Raw genomic sequence first — 18,828 nt, forward strand, 5'->3', positions numbered from 1 at the left:
ATGCCATGTACGACATGACGAATCTTTCAAACAACATAAATAACTCATTATTAAGCTACCATAAAGTTGAATGAATACAATTTAAGTCAAAATCTTAAAAAACATGCACAAAACTCTTGAATTATTTCTAAGGCTTTGATAAGTAGAATTACAGTAAATCTTCAGATTTTTCAGAAAAAAACCAAATTCATAATCCTAGAAATCTTACTTGCTTGTTGCTACGGTTTTGGGATTTGTACGCTACCTAAGGCAGTCAAAAATTTCAACACGTGTTATGCCTTTGCATATCGTGTATTTATGTGGTATCATGTCCAGCAACAACCATATTCACAACAAGAATATAAAAAAAGCTACCGGAAATTTAAGAAATCTCGTCATTTGGTGATTCGGACGGTAGTCAATCTATGTACATCAGCTGAAGCACAATGTATACACCCTAGTTTAGGCGGGTAGATCATCTAATGCATACCCATCAAAGCCAAACTCGTTTTCTGGCTGTCCAATACCTTCTTGTTGTTGCTGCTGTAGCACAAAATCAAAGATTAGTATATTGAGTAGTTTTTAAAAAATTGAAGGGTATATTGAACATTTCACTAGGATCAGAAACATACTTGCTTTAGAATTGCAGCTAGCAGATCATCTTGGCCATACTGATCCTGATATAATGTGTTTTGAGAGCTTCCATCGTGCTCACTTTCGGTTTTGACTCTAAATGAACTGTCCCCGATATAAGTGTTACGTTGTTGACCAGCATTTGACCCATTATGATGAGTTCTAGCTTCAACACCTTGAGAGAATATCACCTTATTTCCACCAGTTAGATTACGGTTATGCCCTCCCATTTCAACTCCAGAAGAACGGTTATGTTGGAGTAACATTGGAGACGATGCATCCAATCCTCCTTGCATTGTATGTGGAGATGGGTCAAAGTTCAAACCAACATCTTGTAAACCACCCCAATCACGTGATCCGTTCTGATTCAGATCATTAAAAATATCATAACTTGGAAGAATATTTCTTAATGAGACCTTAGTATCTAACTTCCCACTTCCTTGGAGGGTTGATGATGCAGCGGAAAGACTTGGAATTCCCAAACTACCCCCGTGAGGATAACTACTTCCAGATGAATCGGTTTTGTGATTCACTGAGAAATCCACGAGAGATGAGGTTTGTGATACCGCAGGATTGTACACAGGCGTTGCCATGTCAACCACTCCCCCACGTGTCAACATCTCACTAGACAAGACAGGTTGCCTCAAACCATGATGAGGGTTTGTGCTCGACTGAGCTTGACTTTGAATATGATTTTGAATATGACTTTGACCACCCATCTGTATTAGAACTTGGTTATTCATGCTCCCAAAAGGATGCTGTGCTGACTGTTGCAAACTCACAAACTGCTTCGGCTCCATGTTTGTTGGAATTCCTGGAAGTAAATTCAACTGCTTACCACTGCTATTATTGGTCAAATGTTGACTTTGGACTTCCGTGTATCTTGACTTTGGATTCTCAAAGCTAAAAATATTTCTTTGATCAATAACGGGCACGGAAATAGGAGACTTGGAGTTATTCGACCTGCCAAGAGCTGCAGCTTGAAGAGTTGCGAGACTTTGGGGAGGGAGTTGACCCAGTTGACCACTTGCAGCTAGAGCTTGTAGATCAATCCCATTAAGTGACGACATTGATCCGTAGCCTGCATCTGAGCTTCCCATAAATCCTGTTGCCATTCCACCTGGATGCTGGGAACCGCTGAGTCTTCTAAGATAAAGGCGATATTTCTGCACCAAATTCTTGCAGTTGTGAGGAAGAAAGGTCTTCAATGCATCACATAAAAATGCAAAAACGAACAAAAACAAAGTCAAAATGGAAAAAAAAAAACTTTTTTTTCCATTTTAGAAACTGTAACAACCCTTTAGCACATCTATCTTAAGTTTGCATGAATAAGAAAGAGGAAACCCGAAAAGATGTTTACTTGAAGGTGACTAGCAACGTTTTCTCTAGTTAATCCAGGAACATTCATCAGCTCCAAGATTTTCTTCGGGACAGCCTCTGAATTCCATACATATTCAAGAACATAAATTGAATATTAGTACCAATATTGCATAAACAATTAACAATTGAACATGAGTTAAGAGATTTCGTACTATCAATTCCAAGCTGATTAACTGCTGCTACAAACTGTTGATGGAGTTCAACAGACCAAACAACTCGAGGCTTCTTCAAAGAAGAAGAATCATCTCTTTCATCAGTTTCATCATCATCATCTTTTCTCCTTTTCGAGTTTTTCCAATTATGCCCTTCATTTGCAGAAGAAGAGTAGTCAGGCTCTTCCGGTGGTTTCTGCTCATCCGCACTTGCTGACTGCTCGATGTCTTTCCACTCGTGTTTCCGTTTTCGAACCACATGTTGCCATATATTACGTAATGCCTCAATACGAACGGGCTTTATCAAGTAATCACACGCCCCATGAGTAACACCCTTCATTACTACACTTTTGCTGTCATCAGCTGACATCACTGTAAACAAGCCCAAACAGATCAGAACACGTTCATTTCACAAAGTCTTCATGAAGCTAACTAAGAAATTAAATTATCCACATTTCATCGACAACTACACCCGAAAACCAAAAACGGATCAAGTATATGAAACCAAACGGGACACGAAATATGGAAGGTGAATCAGGTCAAAAATTAGACTATTAACCGAAAGTCAAAGCTAGAATGTTTGACTTACTGATAACAGGGAGATCCATTTCAAGACCAATGTGTTCAAGGAGTTTGAATCCATCCATATCGGGCATATGAACATCACTTATCACGACATCAAATCCATTTTTATTTTCTCTCAGATGTCTCAAAGCAATCTCAGCTCTGTTGCATCTAGTCACTGCAAAAATTCAGGTTACAATCAGATCACCAAGAATTGATTACCAAATAGATTAAATCTAAACCTCAATATAATATATATACTTTTTTTTATTAAGCACAAATACTAAAATTACTCAATTTGATAGCTACCAAAAATTTGACCTTTTTGCAACATATAGAGTTAAACTCAAGCTCAAGTTTAGTGAATTATATCTAAATCTTTGACTTTTATCAATACCACATATCTGTAATCTTCTATGGATAATAAAAGTAGTATATAGAGAAAAAAAAAGTTTTAAAAATTAAATTAAAACAACTTTTTTTTAACTAAATGATGAAATCACTGATATGAAAACCAAGTAAAAATTTAAGATTAGTATCATTAAAGAAAAGAAAAGGCAAGATTTATTCACACAGTTAGTATCAGTATGTATTTATATATAGCTTCATAATAATTGTAGTGTCTACATGATAAAATCAATGATATGTTAATTAAAATGAAAAGGGTATATAGATTTAGTAAATTAGAACATTAATCACGTAAAAAGATGAAAGCTTTTAACATAATTAGTGTGTAATTTATATATGTATATTTGTGGTAATATACCTTCATAGTTGAAGTCTCTAAATGATATGATAGTTACAGTGAAAAGGGTATTTAGTGTGTGTTTGTATGTATATATATCCACCTTCACAGTTGCAGAAGTGATGAAATCCAAGATATGATTATTGGAGTGAAAATTAGGAAAAAGGGTATATAGATTTAGCATATTCAAACATAAATCACACAAAAAGATTAGATTTTTACACACAGTTAGTGTGTAATTAGTACATGTTTGTATATATGTATATATATGTATATGTATACCTTCATAGTTGCAACGTCTAAGCATAGTCTCAAGGATCATAAGACAAGTTGGGTCATCATCAACAACAAGTACACGTAGACCTGCCGGAAACTGATCAGGTACACCACCATCTCCGGCACCGGCGCCGGCAGACTTCCAAGATGTACCACTTGAACTGGGCATCATTGACTGATGTTTATTAACAACGCCAAGATTCATTCTTTTTTTGTTTTCCACAAATGAACAAAATGAATCATACCCACCAACCTAACATATGTATGATTCTTAAACAAACCAAATTTGTATAATACTATTATTATTATATTTGTTATTATTATTACTTTTAGACAAAAACATGTAAAAATAAAATCTATAAAAAAGGAAACTAATTGAAGGTTAAAATTTAGTAAGATTTAAAGAGAGAATAGAATAAAGGGGAAGTAAAATTACTTGTGGTTGTATATGAGATTTATATTAGCACATGGTTTTGTGCTCCATTTTGTGAATATAAATTTGAGTTATATTTAGAGTTAAATGCAAGAATGGTCTTTGTGGTTTTTTTTATTTTTGCATCGGCAGTCTTTTCTAAAATTTTTAGCAAGGATGATCCTTAAAGGAGCAAAGCCATGTTTTAGTTGCAACCTTGGTTCAATTTAACAGTCCCGTCCATTAGCATTCGTTAACTATGTCATGTGCCATTCACACAAAGGGGTACAATTGTCCTTATACCTATCTTTTATTTTCTTTATTATCTGCCAATAATCTAATATTCTCTATCATCCTTTTCATATCTGTCTTCAAATCTGATGAGCGACAATTATACACTTTTACCGTACTAGTTTTGGTCATTTTATATTATTTTGAGTGAACTTATGATACTTAATGAGATGTATATGTGATTTCAGATTCATTGTTTGTCGAATAAAGGAAAACGTCAAGAATGGTGATAAGACTTAAAGGAAGATAAATGATGGTTCGATGAAAATTCGGGTCGAGATTCAATACTTAAGATGAAGAGAAACTTATGCTAACATGAAGCCAATGACCATGTGTTAATATTTTGGGCATAACTTCTTCATATGAACTCCGTTTCTAACGAGTAAGCTATCCACGGAAAGGCGAGAGAAAGATCTACAACTTTCGTGTTGAACCTGAAGCCTCCAGCGCCACTCATTTCTCTCTAGAGCCGCTGGAAGCGATCTTGAAGCTTACCAGCGCCGCTGGGAGCCAGCCAGCACCGTTCGGACTTCTGCCAGCGCCTTTCCCAAGATCGGTTCAGCTAGAGTTTATCCGAAAACCTATAAATACCCCTATAAAACCCTAGGACCGCACTACACTTATTCCAGTTTACTTTGGGGCTGCTTCTAAAGTATTTTCATTAGATCTAAACCCTTGCAACATCCCCATAACACCCACATCATCCATAATCATTCCAACCATCATTTCATTCATGCATCAAATATTTTCTTCATCAACCATTGAAGATTTGAAGATGGAGATGTCCGGCTAAATTACTCGTTATCTCTCCCGGTGAATGATTCTTGTTTAACTATGTTTAGCAAACTTTTTATTTACTTGTATGAACATTAATTCTTCGTTGGTGATTTATGCAAGTACTTGAATATTTGTTTATTTAAGTTGTTATTTGATTATCGTAAGACAGTCTATTGCGAGTCAACAATTTGTGTTGAGTCCAACTAAATTAGGGATTAAGACAAGTTGTGTGGTAAACATAGGTTGTGTCGAAAATAGTTTATATTAACTTAACAGATTATGTCTATGTGATTTAGAACAAATAATTCATAGGGTTTGTTAAACTAATTATTTCAAGTATACAGGAGCCGGAAGGGATACACCTTTTTTTATTATTGTCTACAACTTTTAATTTACTTTTTGTTTATTTAGTTTAATTTGCATCTAGTTAATTACCGTCTTATTTAATTATAATTAGATTTAATATAATTTTCCAAACAATCAAATCCGTTATAACTTGACTATAACCACATACGCTCCTCGTGGGAACGATATCCACTTACCCTATCTAGTATAAGGTATTTAGGTTTATTTTTTATCGGTACTTCGACGTTGATCAAAATCCAACTACACTTGTTCTTATTTGTAACATAAATCATAATTCCCACAAAACATACTATATTCAAATATTCAATCCACGTAAATAAATCACAACTCCAATCCATATAAAAATGCATCAAAACTTATTCTTATATTTAAACCTATATTAAACATGATAATACATACTAATAGTAAAATGTGAGTAACTGTTTGAAAGTTCAGAAACAAAAAATCAGAGTTTATACATTAATATATATATATACCCTCTTTGGAATAAGTCTAGAGGCAAGCAATCTTGATGGTTATGGTAGGTAAGTGGTGGCGGTGGTGTATGGAATAAAATATCTCAAAATAAATTAAAATCCATTGTATGCGATCCAACAATGACCATCGCAACCTATTGCAACCATCACCAATGGTGAACCCCATGCCTAGAAATCACCAAAGCGAAGGAAGTGGATGGAGCAGTAGTAGTTGTAGGTAGCGCCGCAACCAGGGGTGAGTATGGATCGGTTTAGTTCAGTTTTTGCCTAAAATCGAAACCAAAATCGATCCATTCGGTTTTTAGAAAACCAAAACCATTGGATTCGGTTTTTGTTTGGTTCGGTTTCTCGGTTTTCCGATTCGGTTTGGATCGGTTTTGGTTTTTTTTCGGTTTTTTTAATAAATTTTGTTTTTTAAGTTTTTTTTAAATATTATGTTATAAATTTAACTTTCAATTGTTAAGAAAAAAATATGATATAAAAATTCAAATACAGAGAAGCTTTTTATTAAGTAATTATATTTTTTAGGTGTTAAAATTTGTATAACTTTTACAAAACGAATTGTTTTTATTGCACGTTTTTATTAAAAATATACAATTCGTATAGATTTGTACAATAAAAAGATAAAAAGATAAAATTATTAACATATTTATAAATTATAAGTAATAAATATAAATGTAATATGATATAAAAATAAAATTAATTAAAATATATTTAGTTCTGTTCGGTTCGGTTTTGATTGGTTTTTTGGCATATGAAACCGAAAACCGAAACGATCCGTTCGGTTTTTAGAAAACGAAAACCAAACCAATGGATTTCGTTCGGTTTTCGGTTTGGTTTTGTCGGTTTTTTTTTGTTTTTGGTTTTCCAGTTCGGTTTTTGCTCACCCCTAGCCGCAACCGTTGTGGTGGTTTTAGGGGATGATTCGTCATGTAGTCCACCAACAATAGAAGTGGTAGATGCAGTTATTCATCATTCCTAGTGACTGACTTCTTCGTTCGTTTAGCTTCATCAGTTTGTTGAATAGATTAAATCAAATACCCCCACATAATATGGAGATGATCGAACGGATATAAAGCCAAAAAATGCCCGGATGTTTGTCAGATTCGTCTTCTTTGTCGTCCTAATTGTGGTTTAAATCTTTATGTGGAGTATTGTATATGTATATATGTTGTATGTACAGTTGAGTGTTGACAATTATTTACATCAAAAATGAACAATTGTTATTGTGTTGGATCTGAGTTGAAATGAGAATGTTGGGTATGAAGCTAGAAATACAAAGTTATCCCTCATGTGAGCCACACATGGGGCATTTACACAACCTTCATTAGATGGAACTGTTAAATTGGATCAAGGTTGCAACTAAAACATGGTTTCAAGGATCATCCTTGTTAAAAATGTAATTGAGGATTGTCGATGCAAAAATCAAGAAACCACATGGACCATTTTTTCATTTAACTCTTATATTTATTTTTTGTTATGCTTTATGTTTTTGTAATATAATATTCTTGCTGATTAGAAAGTGGGTCTCTCCGTTGAGTGTGGATCCAGCTCATGTATGATGTTAACTAACCCATGCCAGCCAAAGACATATCACATGTGCATACATGTCATGCATCGGTTAGTTTTTTTAATTTTAATTTTACTATGATGCGAGTAGTTTAAACTTTAAAGATAAAGACATGCAAAATAAACATATAAACGCATTTAATTGACTAATTTGTACGAGTATTATTTTGGGATTGGTTTTAAATCTTTTCAGGATCATTTTAAAAATGTTTAGGTAGTAAAATATAAATTCAAATCCGAGAGATATAATGAAACAGTCAATATAACGTGGAAATCTTAATTTCTTTATTTAGAAAAGCACCTTAAATTAAAATTGATGAGTTGTTATCAAATGAATTCTTAATTTTAATTGCAATTAAAGTTTATTTTGTACATTTTACATTGTCCATTTAATTAAAGCTTTTCATTTTTCATAAAATTATTATTTAGTCTTCAAATTTACATTTTCAAACTTATTTTTTGTTTTTTAGTAATCAAAATTACCTTCAATTTTTTTTTAATGCTTTTCTCTATTTTTTAAAGGGTTATATATATATATAATATATATATATAGGGTGAGATATTTTAAAACCACCTCTTATTTTAGGACCAACTAGAACCATTGATTTTTGTACACCATCATCATCTACTACGATATACAAGACTTTTTTGTAATAATATTAAAACTTTTCGGCGACGGACCCACCAGAAAATCATGTGTAAGTTAACTTACACATGATTTTTCTGTGGGCCCGTCGCTGAAAAGTCTTATATCTCACCCTATATATATATATAACATTCCACTCAATCCGTAATATTTAAACTAAATTTAACCAACTATTTATTTTTAAGATTTTACTAAATGCAGCTCTAAGCGTTATGTTGCATTAAATAGTTGTATATTTGTGTCACCGTCCACATGGACTGGTGCAGTATAGTTCTAATTCTGCAAATTAATGTACAATCAAGCTTTAGTAAGTATCCACCCAGTCGTTGATACGAAAGCCTCTCTTTTTATGGGTTCTTGGATACTTATCTCAATATTAGTCAAACATAAGTATATATATATATCGGGAGGAGACATATTACCTAAAATAACATAATATTATAGATTGGTTAGAGATTGCACCATAATTCTACATCTAGCCTAACTGTTTTCATTTGATTACTTCTTTTGAATGTCTCGTTGTTGTAAGGTGAAATATTCATTAGATGGCTCGTGAGCTGTATGTGAAAGTAAATATTAACGTCTATATATTATATATATGTCTGCCTATATTTTGTCTCCTGAAATGTTATTCAATTAAAGGTCATTCCGTCTTTGCACAATCAAAACAGAAATGTTATTCAAAGGTCATTCCATCTTTGCACAACAAGATGAGATTAAAATGTGATTATTTATTGTGTCTTAATGCATGCATATCAAAAGATCTGTTAGTATATAGTAGGGGTGAGTATGGTTCAGTTTGGGTTAATTTTTTGTTAAAACCGAAACCCCAACCGATTCATTTGGTTTCTAGAAAAGCAAAACCATTGGATTCGGTTTTTGTTTAGTTCGGTTTGTCGGTTTTCCGGTTCGGTTTGGATCGGTTTCTGTTTTTATTACGGTTTTTTTTTTAAAAAACTTTTTTGTTTATTATATATTATAAATTTAATTTTCAATTGTTAAGAAAAAATAATATGATATAGAAATAAAAATATAGAGATGCTTTTTATTAACAAATTATATTTTTAGTCTTAAAATTGATATAACTTTTAGAAAATGAATTGATTTTATTGTACGTTTTCATTTAAAACATACAATTTATATAGATTTGTACTCTACAAAGACAAAAAATTTAAATATATTAACATATATACAAATTATAAGTAATAAATACAAATGTAATATGAACTAGATATAAAATAAATTGTATTATATTTTGTTCGGTTCGGTTCGGTTCGGTTTTTGATAGATTTTTTGGTATATGAAACCGAAATCCGAACCGATCCGTTTGATTTTAGAAAACAAAAAATTTCGTTCGATTTTGGTTTTTGATTTTTTCGGTTATGTTTTGTCAGTTTTTATTAACAAGTTATATTTTTAGGTCTTAAAATTGATATAACTTTTAGAAAATGAATTGATTTTATTGTATGTTTTCATTTATACATACAATTTATATAGATTTGTACTCTACAAAGACAAAAAAATTTAAATATATTAACATATATACAAATTATAAGTAATAAATACAAATGTAATATGATATAGATATAAAATAAATTGTATTATATTATGTTCGGTTCGGTTCGGTTTTTGATCGATTTTTTGGTATATGAAACCAAAACCCGAATCGATCCGTTTGATTTTTTGAAAACAAAGAATTTCATTTGGTTTTGGTTTTTTGGTTTTTTTAGTTCTGTTTTATCGGGTTTTTTCGGTTTTTCTCACCCCTAGTATATAATCACAAAGAATCAAAAACACATAAGGATGTAAGAATTACTGCAGAAGTGCCTACATTTCTTTTACGACATACTTTATTTGGAACTTCAATGATACGGCATAAACGAAAGTAGAGTTCATCAACAATGACAATAACATTATACAATCTTAAGTATTGTACACCATAACCATATAGGATAACGAACATAACCTTTACACGCTTCTTTCCCACAACGTATTGGTTTCTCCCGTCGTCCATTAGTTGATTGTATTTGAGAAATAATAAGTATAACAGAATCATTAACGAGACTCATAAGTTCTACGTGAAAAAATTATAAAAATAGTCAGCTGAGTAGAGCACTCATCAGTCATCAGGTTAGGTAGCAAACTACCTTTTGCTTAGTTTCAAATCATGTATTAACGATCACACTCCTTAACTCGATGTTTATTTTCATTTAACAATGGGAAAAAAAGAATTTTGAATTCGATAAAAAAAAAAAAAAAAAAAACACAACATGTATGTTCTTGTTGGACTTCCCATGTTATATGTATATACTTTTAGTTAATTATGTTTTTAAACTATGCAAAGTGGGAGAAAAAAACTGAATGAGTTTATGTTATACAGTATATAATAACCTAAATAATGAAGAAACCTTGTCACAACCGATTGAATGAGATATTTATGAACCATGAAGCCAAAAGGTCACATTGAAAGCAAATACATATATCATAAACACATATCATTATAATTGAATCAAATGCAAAACTTTATTGAAAATAGCTTGGAAACAATTCAATCAAATTAAAAGAAACATTTAACATAATCAAATTCATAAACTACATATAATCATTATTAATAAGAGAAATGGATTTAGTTTCAAAATCGATTGCAAGCTAGCACTCAACTTTTATACTGAGTATTATATTATATTTATATATTTTCGCAAATTTAATTTCATTAAATACATCATATATAACCCGTTTGTTAGGCGCGGCATTAGTTAGCAAAGCCTTTTATTTTATATACTCCGTAATATTTTATACGTTTGTATATGTTTTGAATAACTCAAGAAGGGGTAGTGTTAGTTTTTTTAGAATGAAAAGTTATCTAATAATGTGCCATGAAGCATTATGGATGAAAACTCGCGTTTAAAATTTGTTTTCCTTCTTTATACTCGAATATTATTGCATGTTAAAATTTGAACTTAATTTGGTTTTAAATGTTCTCAAAATGTAAAAAGTGATTTTTCATTTTATATTAAAGCTTATAATCAATAGATACTCTGCCCAATTAGATGTCAATGTGGTGTTTCGAATGTTAACTACTAACTACTAACTCGTTGTAAAAAAAAATAAAAAATAGATACTCGTAAATATAAATATGTTTTATATATAACCACGAGTCAATACAACCTTTTCTAAAATATATACATAACCAACTTTAAAATGCTATTCGATTTAATTTAATACTCCATGCTTTTGCCGTTAAAAAAAAGTGCAATCAGAAAACCTTTATTTTTGAATGGCACTGACGGACCACCGGAGTATCATCATGCCATCAGGGTACAACCCAATCATATCCTCACTAGGCAATAATATATCAATACACCAATTCATGAGAAAACTCAATAAATGTAAGAAAACCACCCATGTGGGTTTTTAACCCATGACCTTACCAACTATGTCACTAGGCAATCAAGCCATGAACAATCAGGAAACCTGATGAAGATTAAACTAGGATCAGCAACTTGACTCCCCATTAAAATTATGTGTACAAATATATATATATATATATGTTAATTTTGAATTGTTGATGTATATTGTCTAGTAAGAAATAAAGAAAAGTAAAGCTACTCCTTATAATATTATTGAATTTAAAATGTTGCTTTACTTTAGATATGCTTGTCTTCTACTCCGTATTAAACAAATGAACTTTGTTTACTTTACACAAAGGTTTGGGAAGTTGTAGCATGAAAGATTATGTGAAATATATTGACCAACTTTTTTTTGTGTAACTCCATAAAGAAGCTGCCATGCTCTAAAATCCTTAAGAAACTACAAAATAGCTAGTTGATTTAAGAGCTAATTGCATTACATGGAAATATGGAATATAATAGATTTTATCTAAAGTTGTTTTACGTATTCTAGAATTAATCTTTAATGTAGTAAATTGACATTAATTAAGATGCTATGTATTTATGTAATGTAGATGAGTGTATCATTTTTATTTTATTTTATTTTATTGTATCTGATGTAACTACTAACTACCATATTACATGTACCGTCTCTTTGTTGTGGGTATAAAAGGTTAAATGAGGTAATTATAAGTTTATAACTTTTTATATAGTAAATAGTATTCTACAATTTATATTATATAATGATATATAAGTCCATCTTTTCAACACATTGTATTGCATTTTCTAAAACTAGCATGGTGTTTGTATAATGCGATGGGTCATAATGGCGACGGTGAGGTGGTCGGGGTAGTATCAAGTAGTGTAGTTAATTAATATAAAAATAATTGATATAAATAGCTAGATATTATAAAAAGTAAAGTACTGATGTATAGTTTAATTATTAAAAATAATTTAGACCTAATATTCAACATGAGAATTATTATTTTTATATGATACTAGCACGGCACCCGCGCAATGCGGCGGTAGTCGTTGTGGCGATGATGTGGTAGTGGGGCCGATTGTTAGTGACGAAGGCGGTGTCGGATGGTGTAAGTTATTGATGTAAATGTAATTGATCTAAATTGTTAATTGTGATATTTTGTAAGATAAATTATTGATATTATAAATTAATTAGTACTGTTAAATGGATAGTGTAATAAAACATTTTAAAAGGTGTTATGTGTAAATATTACACAAGTTTCAACATTTTCATAAATAAAAAGCTATTCTTTTTATAATATAATATAGATATGTTTTACAACTTACAAGATGAGTCAGTTTCTTGAAATTCGTTATCTAGAACAAACCATGAAAAAGAAAGCTTCTACCTCTGTAGATTTACAAAAAATATTCAGGTTTTACGTAATAATTTTGAAATTTTTTATGAACAAACTTAATTCTCTAAAACTTATGGTAGCACTCAGCCACACCCCACTCTATTACTTTAGTAGAAGGTTAGAATATACTCACATGTCCATGAATCAAATAATAATTGAATCCACGTTTATATATTTCCTTTATTTTATTTTTGGTGCTTTTAATGTTTTCAAAATATAGTTTTTGCCATCTTAATCTATATTTCATATAAAAAATATTCATAAAGGTTGAATTACTTAAAATTTAGATAAACAAAATACCTAATATACATATCTTTACAACTCATATCTATAATACCTAATAAAACAAATCTCTTTTTTTTATAATTAAATTTTAAACTTTTGATATGATTAAAATATCCTTACATAAAACCAAAAATCTTCAATTCACACATATCTCATATCCTCTCTATGAAAACACATGCTTTTCATTTGTCTCATTGACCTCTATAAATATTTATCTTAATCACTCATTTGAGGGAAATGATTTCACACACACATTTCGCTTTGATAATTTGGTGGCATGGACTAATGTTTATCACCGAAAGAAGATATGAGATAGGTAAAAAATATAATATAAACAACCGTGTATTTATATAAACACAAAAGGATTGATTAAAAATTAATAAGTGACATAAAAACTAGAACGCTAATGACATCCAATTTGATCGGAAGTTAATACGAGTAATAAAAAGCATGGAACTTAAATAGATACAATTTTATTCAACGAATACGGTGTTAGAAATGAGAGGGGTTGGTAATTACACAAGAAAGCTTTGCATGCCAAGTAGTTTTACTTATGTGATTGTTTAGTCACATGTATTGTTGTTTGCGAAAACTATCATATTTTTTCTGGTTTGATTTGATACTAAAGATCTAATAAAAATTGAAGTTTTGTTGGCTTTAAAGCATCCACAATGGTACCTTTTTAAAATGTTTTTTTTAATAAACATGCGTAAAAGTGTATAAGAGGGTGCCCAATGCCCTTGTCCCTGAGCTCGTCTGGTGTTGAGAGACGAGTCCACACCATTGAGTGAGACTCATCCCTAGTTCGTCCGGTTGTCTCCTTCGAGGGGTTCGTTTTTTGAGGGACAAGTTGTGATGACTAATTTGTTTTTTTCCCATATATATATATATATAAAGACATAAATAGATAGATATATATGTGTGTGTGTGTGTGTTTACTGTAAAAAAAAAGAAAAGAAAGTATTACCTGAATTTTTTCCGACGGCCAGAAATCATCACGAAGAAGAAGGAGGGGACGTTGGGGAAAGAAGAAGGAGGGGATGTTAGGAAAGGTTTTGGTCTTTTGTCTTTATTACACATTTTTCTTTTTGTACCCAATACTTTTTTTTTTTTTAAAAATAACCCTAAACTAAATAAACTTCTTTTTTTCTCTAAATAAATATACTTTCTATTATTATTATTATTATTATTATTATAATTATTATTATTATTATTATTATTATATTATTATTATTATTATATATTATTATTATTATTATTATTATTATTATTATTATTATTATTATTAATTTTGAATGTGTAGAATTAAATAATTGGTAGGTCCATGATTATTCCTTGAGGGATGAGTGCATTGGCTATGTTTTGGGAAGATTAGTCTTTGAAGTGTTTTTAGCTGATATGGCGCTGATAGAGACTAGTCATTGAAGAATGAGTCCCTGGCATTGAGTAGCCTCTAACAGATCTTTTAAAACAACTTTTTTATTCCAATAGTAAAAAACTTTCAAAAGCTTAAAGTTTGATATAATATGATTTTTTAAATGAAAGGGGAAATGAAAGATTTGATATTTGTCAACCTATAGCTCTTGTTTTTAATCTATCTCTACATTAAATTAATGTGTTTTATTCAATTTGAAGCTTTTAAAAGCTTTTTTTTTCCATGGGAGTGGAAATCTTTGTTTAGAAAACCCCTTACACACTCTTACATATTTTTTTACCAAAAAAAAACCTTTTAACAACAATAATTGGAGATGCTCTAAGATAAAAAGAATAGATGCTCTTACTTTTATTTTTATTCAAGCTATTTATGTATAATAATAATTGTTTATTATGTAAGAAAAAAGTTTTTTTAGTATGAAGAAAAAGACTTGGAAATAAAAGCCCACAAAAAGAAACAAATAAACTCAAAACTCAAAAGAGTATATCAATAAATAGTTTGAATAATGATAAATCAAGTTAATTTATATATCTAATAATCAACCTAATCATAAGATATGACATGTGAAAAAATTAAGTGAGAATATTGAGAAAGAGACTTAGAAAAATCAATGTGTCAAATTTTTAAAATTTTAAATTAACTATTAGGCTTATAAATTAAGTTGATTGATATTTTTTAAATATTTTGACAAAGTTTGAAAAATCAAATAGCATAAAAAGCCACGTATATAACCGTGACGTACTAAACGATCTTAAAATAAGGCGGCAAAGGAAGGACACGTGTGATGTCCTTATTTGCTGTTTCTGGAGCCCATTCGCACCCAAATAAAGGTAGGGGTGAAGTTGGAGGGGGATTACGTGGAGCAGACCAATTATTTCATTGGAAATTGGGTCCCACTAATTTCACTGTCACGGGCTTACCATCCCTATCAAAACCCACGAGACATGAGTTGGCAACTTCCTACTACTACTTCCTCCTACGAAGTTTTTATTTTATCAACAATTACATCTCTTTCCTTTTCTCCCTCTCAAAGAACACATCCTCCCTATTTCCAAATTATTTTCATTTTTATTTTACACAATTAAAACAAATACGAGACTTTACACTTGCATACCCGAATGTAGCTCTATGAAATGAAAAAATGGAAAAAGAAGAAAAGACGAACACGTGTGTTCTTTTTAACACTATATGTTATAAATATAATGCTCATTCATACTTTATCTCTTTTATTTTATAAACTATAACTAAACGTCATTGATGGTGTGTCGAGCTTTTGGTGAACCATAATAAGAGAATACCTTGACTAACGTCAAAAATGTCCATGGATATAATTAATAGATAGTTTATAACTTATATTGATCTTAAAGTAGCATTATGATACATGTTAAACTTGTATCGATTTAATAAAATATTTTTTAGAGACGATAAAGATTTTTTTTTACAATGCATTATAGATTGTGATAATGAATTTGTGTCGGGGAAGATAACCATAAAAGGTTTTTTTTTCTTTTCTGTATCTATTGGGATTATCTGTGGGGCATGATTAACCATTTTGATTTCGATATGTCTAATCAAGATATCCTCTGTTTGTTGGCGACTATTTTATTGACCAACCTTAAGATGTGTGCTTAAAGAGGCTTCGAAATCAATACATCTTGTAAGAATACAATAAATTTAATGTTTATACCGCTTTAGTTTTCTTGATGGATTCTTAATTTATTCTTACATGATGCAGATATAACATACACAAAAAGTTGAATATATATAAAAAATATATATTTAACTTGATGAATAAGTTTTTGGGAAACGAGCATAGTGCCCGCGTGTTGCGGCGGTTAGAAGGCGAGGGCAACATAAAAGGGAGACGGTGGAGAAATAGGGCGGCCCGGAGGGTGATAGAAGGTTGATAAGAGCGTGTAATGATTAGAAAGAATGGGGAAAAGAGAGTATATAAGAGTTTTATGTATAAGTAAGGGTGTAAGGGTATTATGGAAATACTGAAAAAAATGCTTAATTTCCTAAAATAGATGTTCAATATGTTTTATAAGGGAGTATAAATAATCAACATTGCGGATTTATGAAGAAAAAATAATCTACATTCTCTCCTAAAGTTTATTAAATGTACAGATTCAGCCCCCGTATATAAGAGGAGCAGTACCCAAACTATCTAATAATTTGACTTGTAATGATACCTTAAATGTGGTTTAATCACTTACATTTTAAATTAAGCCATCATTGTCAAAATACATATAGAAAATAAAATAAAGTGTAAATTACTGAAATGGTATCTGTGGTTTGATCGAAGTTATTAGTTTCATACTTGTTAGATTTAAATTACATTCATTATACCCATTGTCTATAATTTTGCACTCGGAACATACCTCCACTGACAGTCGTTAGTTATATCGTTAAGTAGCCAACGTGCTTTGCACGTGAGGTTGAAACATGTAATATTATACAAACTATAGGTACAATCTGTGTAATTTACAGTTATTATTTATTAAAAAAAATTTGTTATATAAAAATTATTAATATTGAAAAATAACTTATAAGTATTTTAAATTTACAAAATATATACTATTTATATTGTATAAAAACATAATTAGCTCTAATTGATAATCTATTTTATTTTATTTTTATTAAAATCACATTGAATGTTTAAGAAAGATAAAAAAATGTTTCATGTAAAAGTATTTTAATATAGTATACTAAAAAAATTAACTCAACTTAAAATGATTTTTATTTACAATCAATTCAATTTTATAAAATCTTTTTTGCCTAATAATCATTAATTAATGTTTTGGCTTAGTAATCAAATGTAAGAATGAAACTCGAACCTTGGTGAAATAACACAAGACCAAAGACCTTATCAACCGGAAGAAAGCAATCTTGCCCAAGTTGTAATGACATTTCATCCCTGTCGATGAAGAATGTTTCGAAATATCAACCCATTAGTGATAATAATAAATAATTAATATTTTTAAAATTAATAATCTTAGATCTTTAATATAATCTTTTTTAAAAAAATTATATATAATATTAATTTTCTTTTATAAATTTATAATAAAATTTGTAAATCAACAATCGTTTTTAAATAAATAAAATAATTTTAAAATGATAATAGTTTATTTAAAATAGCATTAAATTAATTATAAAAATAAACCTCTTGATAAATAACAAGTGCAATTTACACGAATGATACCTGTGGTTTGTTTAATATTACAAGTTTTATACCACACGTGCAAGGCACGTTGGTTATTTTACGATACAACTAATGATCGCCAACGCGAGGTATGTTCCAAGAGCGAAATTGTAAATCATGGGTATGATGGACACAATTTAAATCTAACAGGCAGATATGAAATTAGTAATTTCGACCAAACCACATGTAACATTTCATTAATTTACTAAGAAACAAAATATATAGCCATATACTAAGTACTAACATATAAGATAGTGAACAACTTATAAATACACATATTTTAGTAGGATGTTGCAACGTTTAATTAGAATTTCCAGAACTTTTTGTTACAGTAAAAGAAAAAAAACATATATTTTAGTAGGATGTTGCAACGTTTAATTAGAATTTTGAAAGTGTTAACAGAAGCGTGTTAATCAAAAAACGGACAACATTGCCCTTGTATTGACTAGCTGTAGGTCATCGAGGCATAAGAGCCAAGTGTTTATATGGTCCTCAATGGGTTCGTACCTTCCTAAGGACCATGTGCCCATTTATATTGGGCAACCTTTGAAACCGTAACATGATTAATTGCTACTTATAGAAACCAAACTTATGGTACAATTACTATATAAATGAAATATATAGTAGATCTTTATCTTCCTATAATAATATGAAAGTACATTTCTACATCAAAGTTGTAGTGCAATAAAGAATAGGAAGTAGACCAATAAATGAAATGAAAATAAACAATAAAATTTATTGGAATTAGGATAAACCTAACCTTTATTTATCAAAAGAAAAGCAAGTTTAATTCCGGATCCTACTCATTTAAATGGTTAAATTGAAACCATTATAATGTGTTTTTTTTTGTTTTTGTTGTTGGGTAAGATAGG

The 18,828-nt window shown here is 30.2% G+C and overlaps 1 protein-coding gene across 2 annotated transcripts; it reads right to left on the minus strand.

Annotated features, from left to right (window-relative positions):
• Positions 1–94: 94 nt before the first annotated feature.
• LOC122581332 (two-component response regulator ARR2-like) lies at positions 95–4,166 on the minus strand. Of its 2 annotated transcripts, none has more exons than XM_043753547.1 (6): positions 3,736–4,166; positions 2,734–2,886; positions 2,145–2,516; positions 1,973–2,049; positions 612–1,778; positions 95–519 (listed from the first exon to the last, which is right to left on the minus strand). In XM_043753547.1, exons 1-6 carry the CDS (start codon positions 3,932–3,934, stop codon positions 442–444), a joined length of 2,046 nt encoding a protein of 681 aa, XP_043609482.1. In that variant the 5' UTR covers positions 3,935–4,166; the 3' UTR covers positions 95–441. The 2 variants fall into 2 exon arrangements, with proteins under 2 accessions (XP_043609482.1, XP_043609481.1); XM_043753546.1 differs by having other exon boundaries at positions 95–522; positions 3,736–4,162.
• Between the last annotated feature and the right edge of the window lie 14,662 nt (positions 4,167–18,828).

This window comes from Erigeron canadensis, chromosome 9 (assembly GCF_010389155.1).
Source record: "Erigeron canadensis isolate Cc75 chromosome 9, C_canadensis_v1, whole genome shotgun sequence".
NCBI classification, from domain to species: Eukaryota; Viridiplantae; Streptophyta; class Magnoliopsida; order Asterales; family Asteraceae; genus Erigeron; species Erigeron canadensis.

What these genes read in the sequence shown, in the direction of transcription:
- LOC122581332 (XM_043753546.1), bottom strand. Translation starts at nt 3,934, where the DNA reads ATGAATCTTGGCGTTGTTAATAAACATCAGTCAATGATGCCCAGTTCA. An exon ending in ACGTTGCTAGTCACCTTCAA is followed by an intron (nt 1,779 to 1,972) that starts GTAAACATCTTT and finishes AATTTGGTGCAG; the next exon opens with AAATATCGCCTTTATCTTAG. An exon ending in TAGCTGCAATTCTAAAGCAA is followed by an intron (nt 523 to 611) that starts GTATGTTTCTGA and finishes TTTGTGCTACAG; the next exon opens with CAGCAACAACAAGAAGGTAT.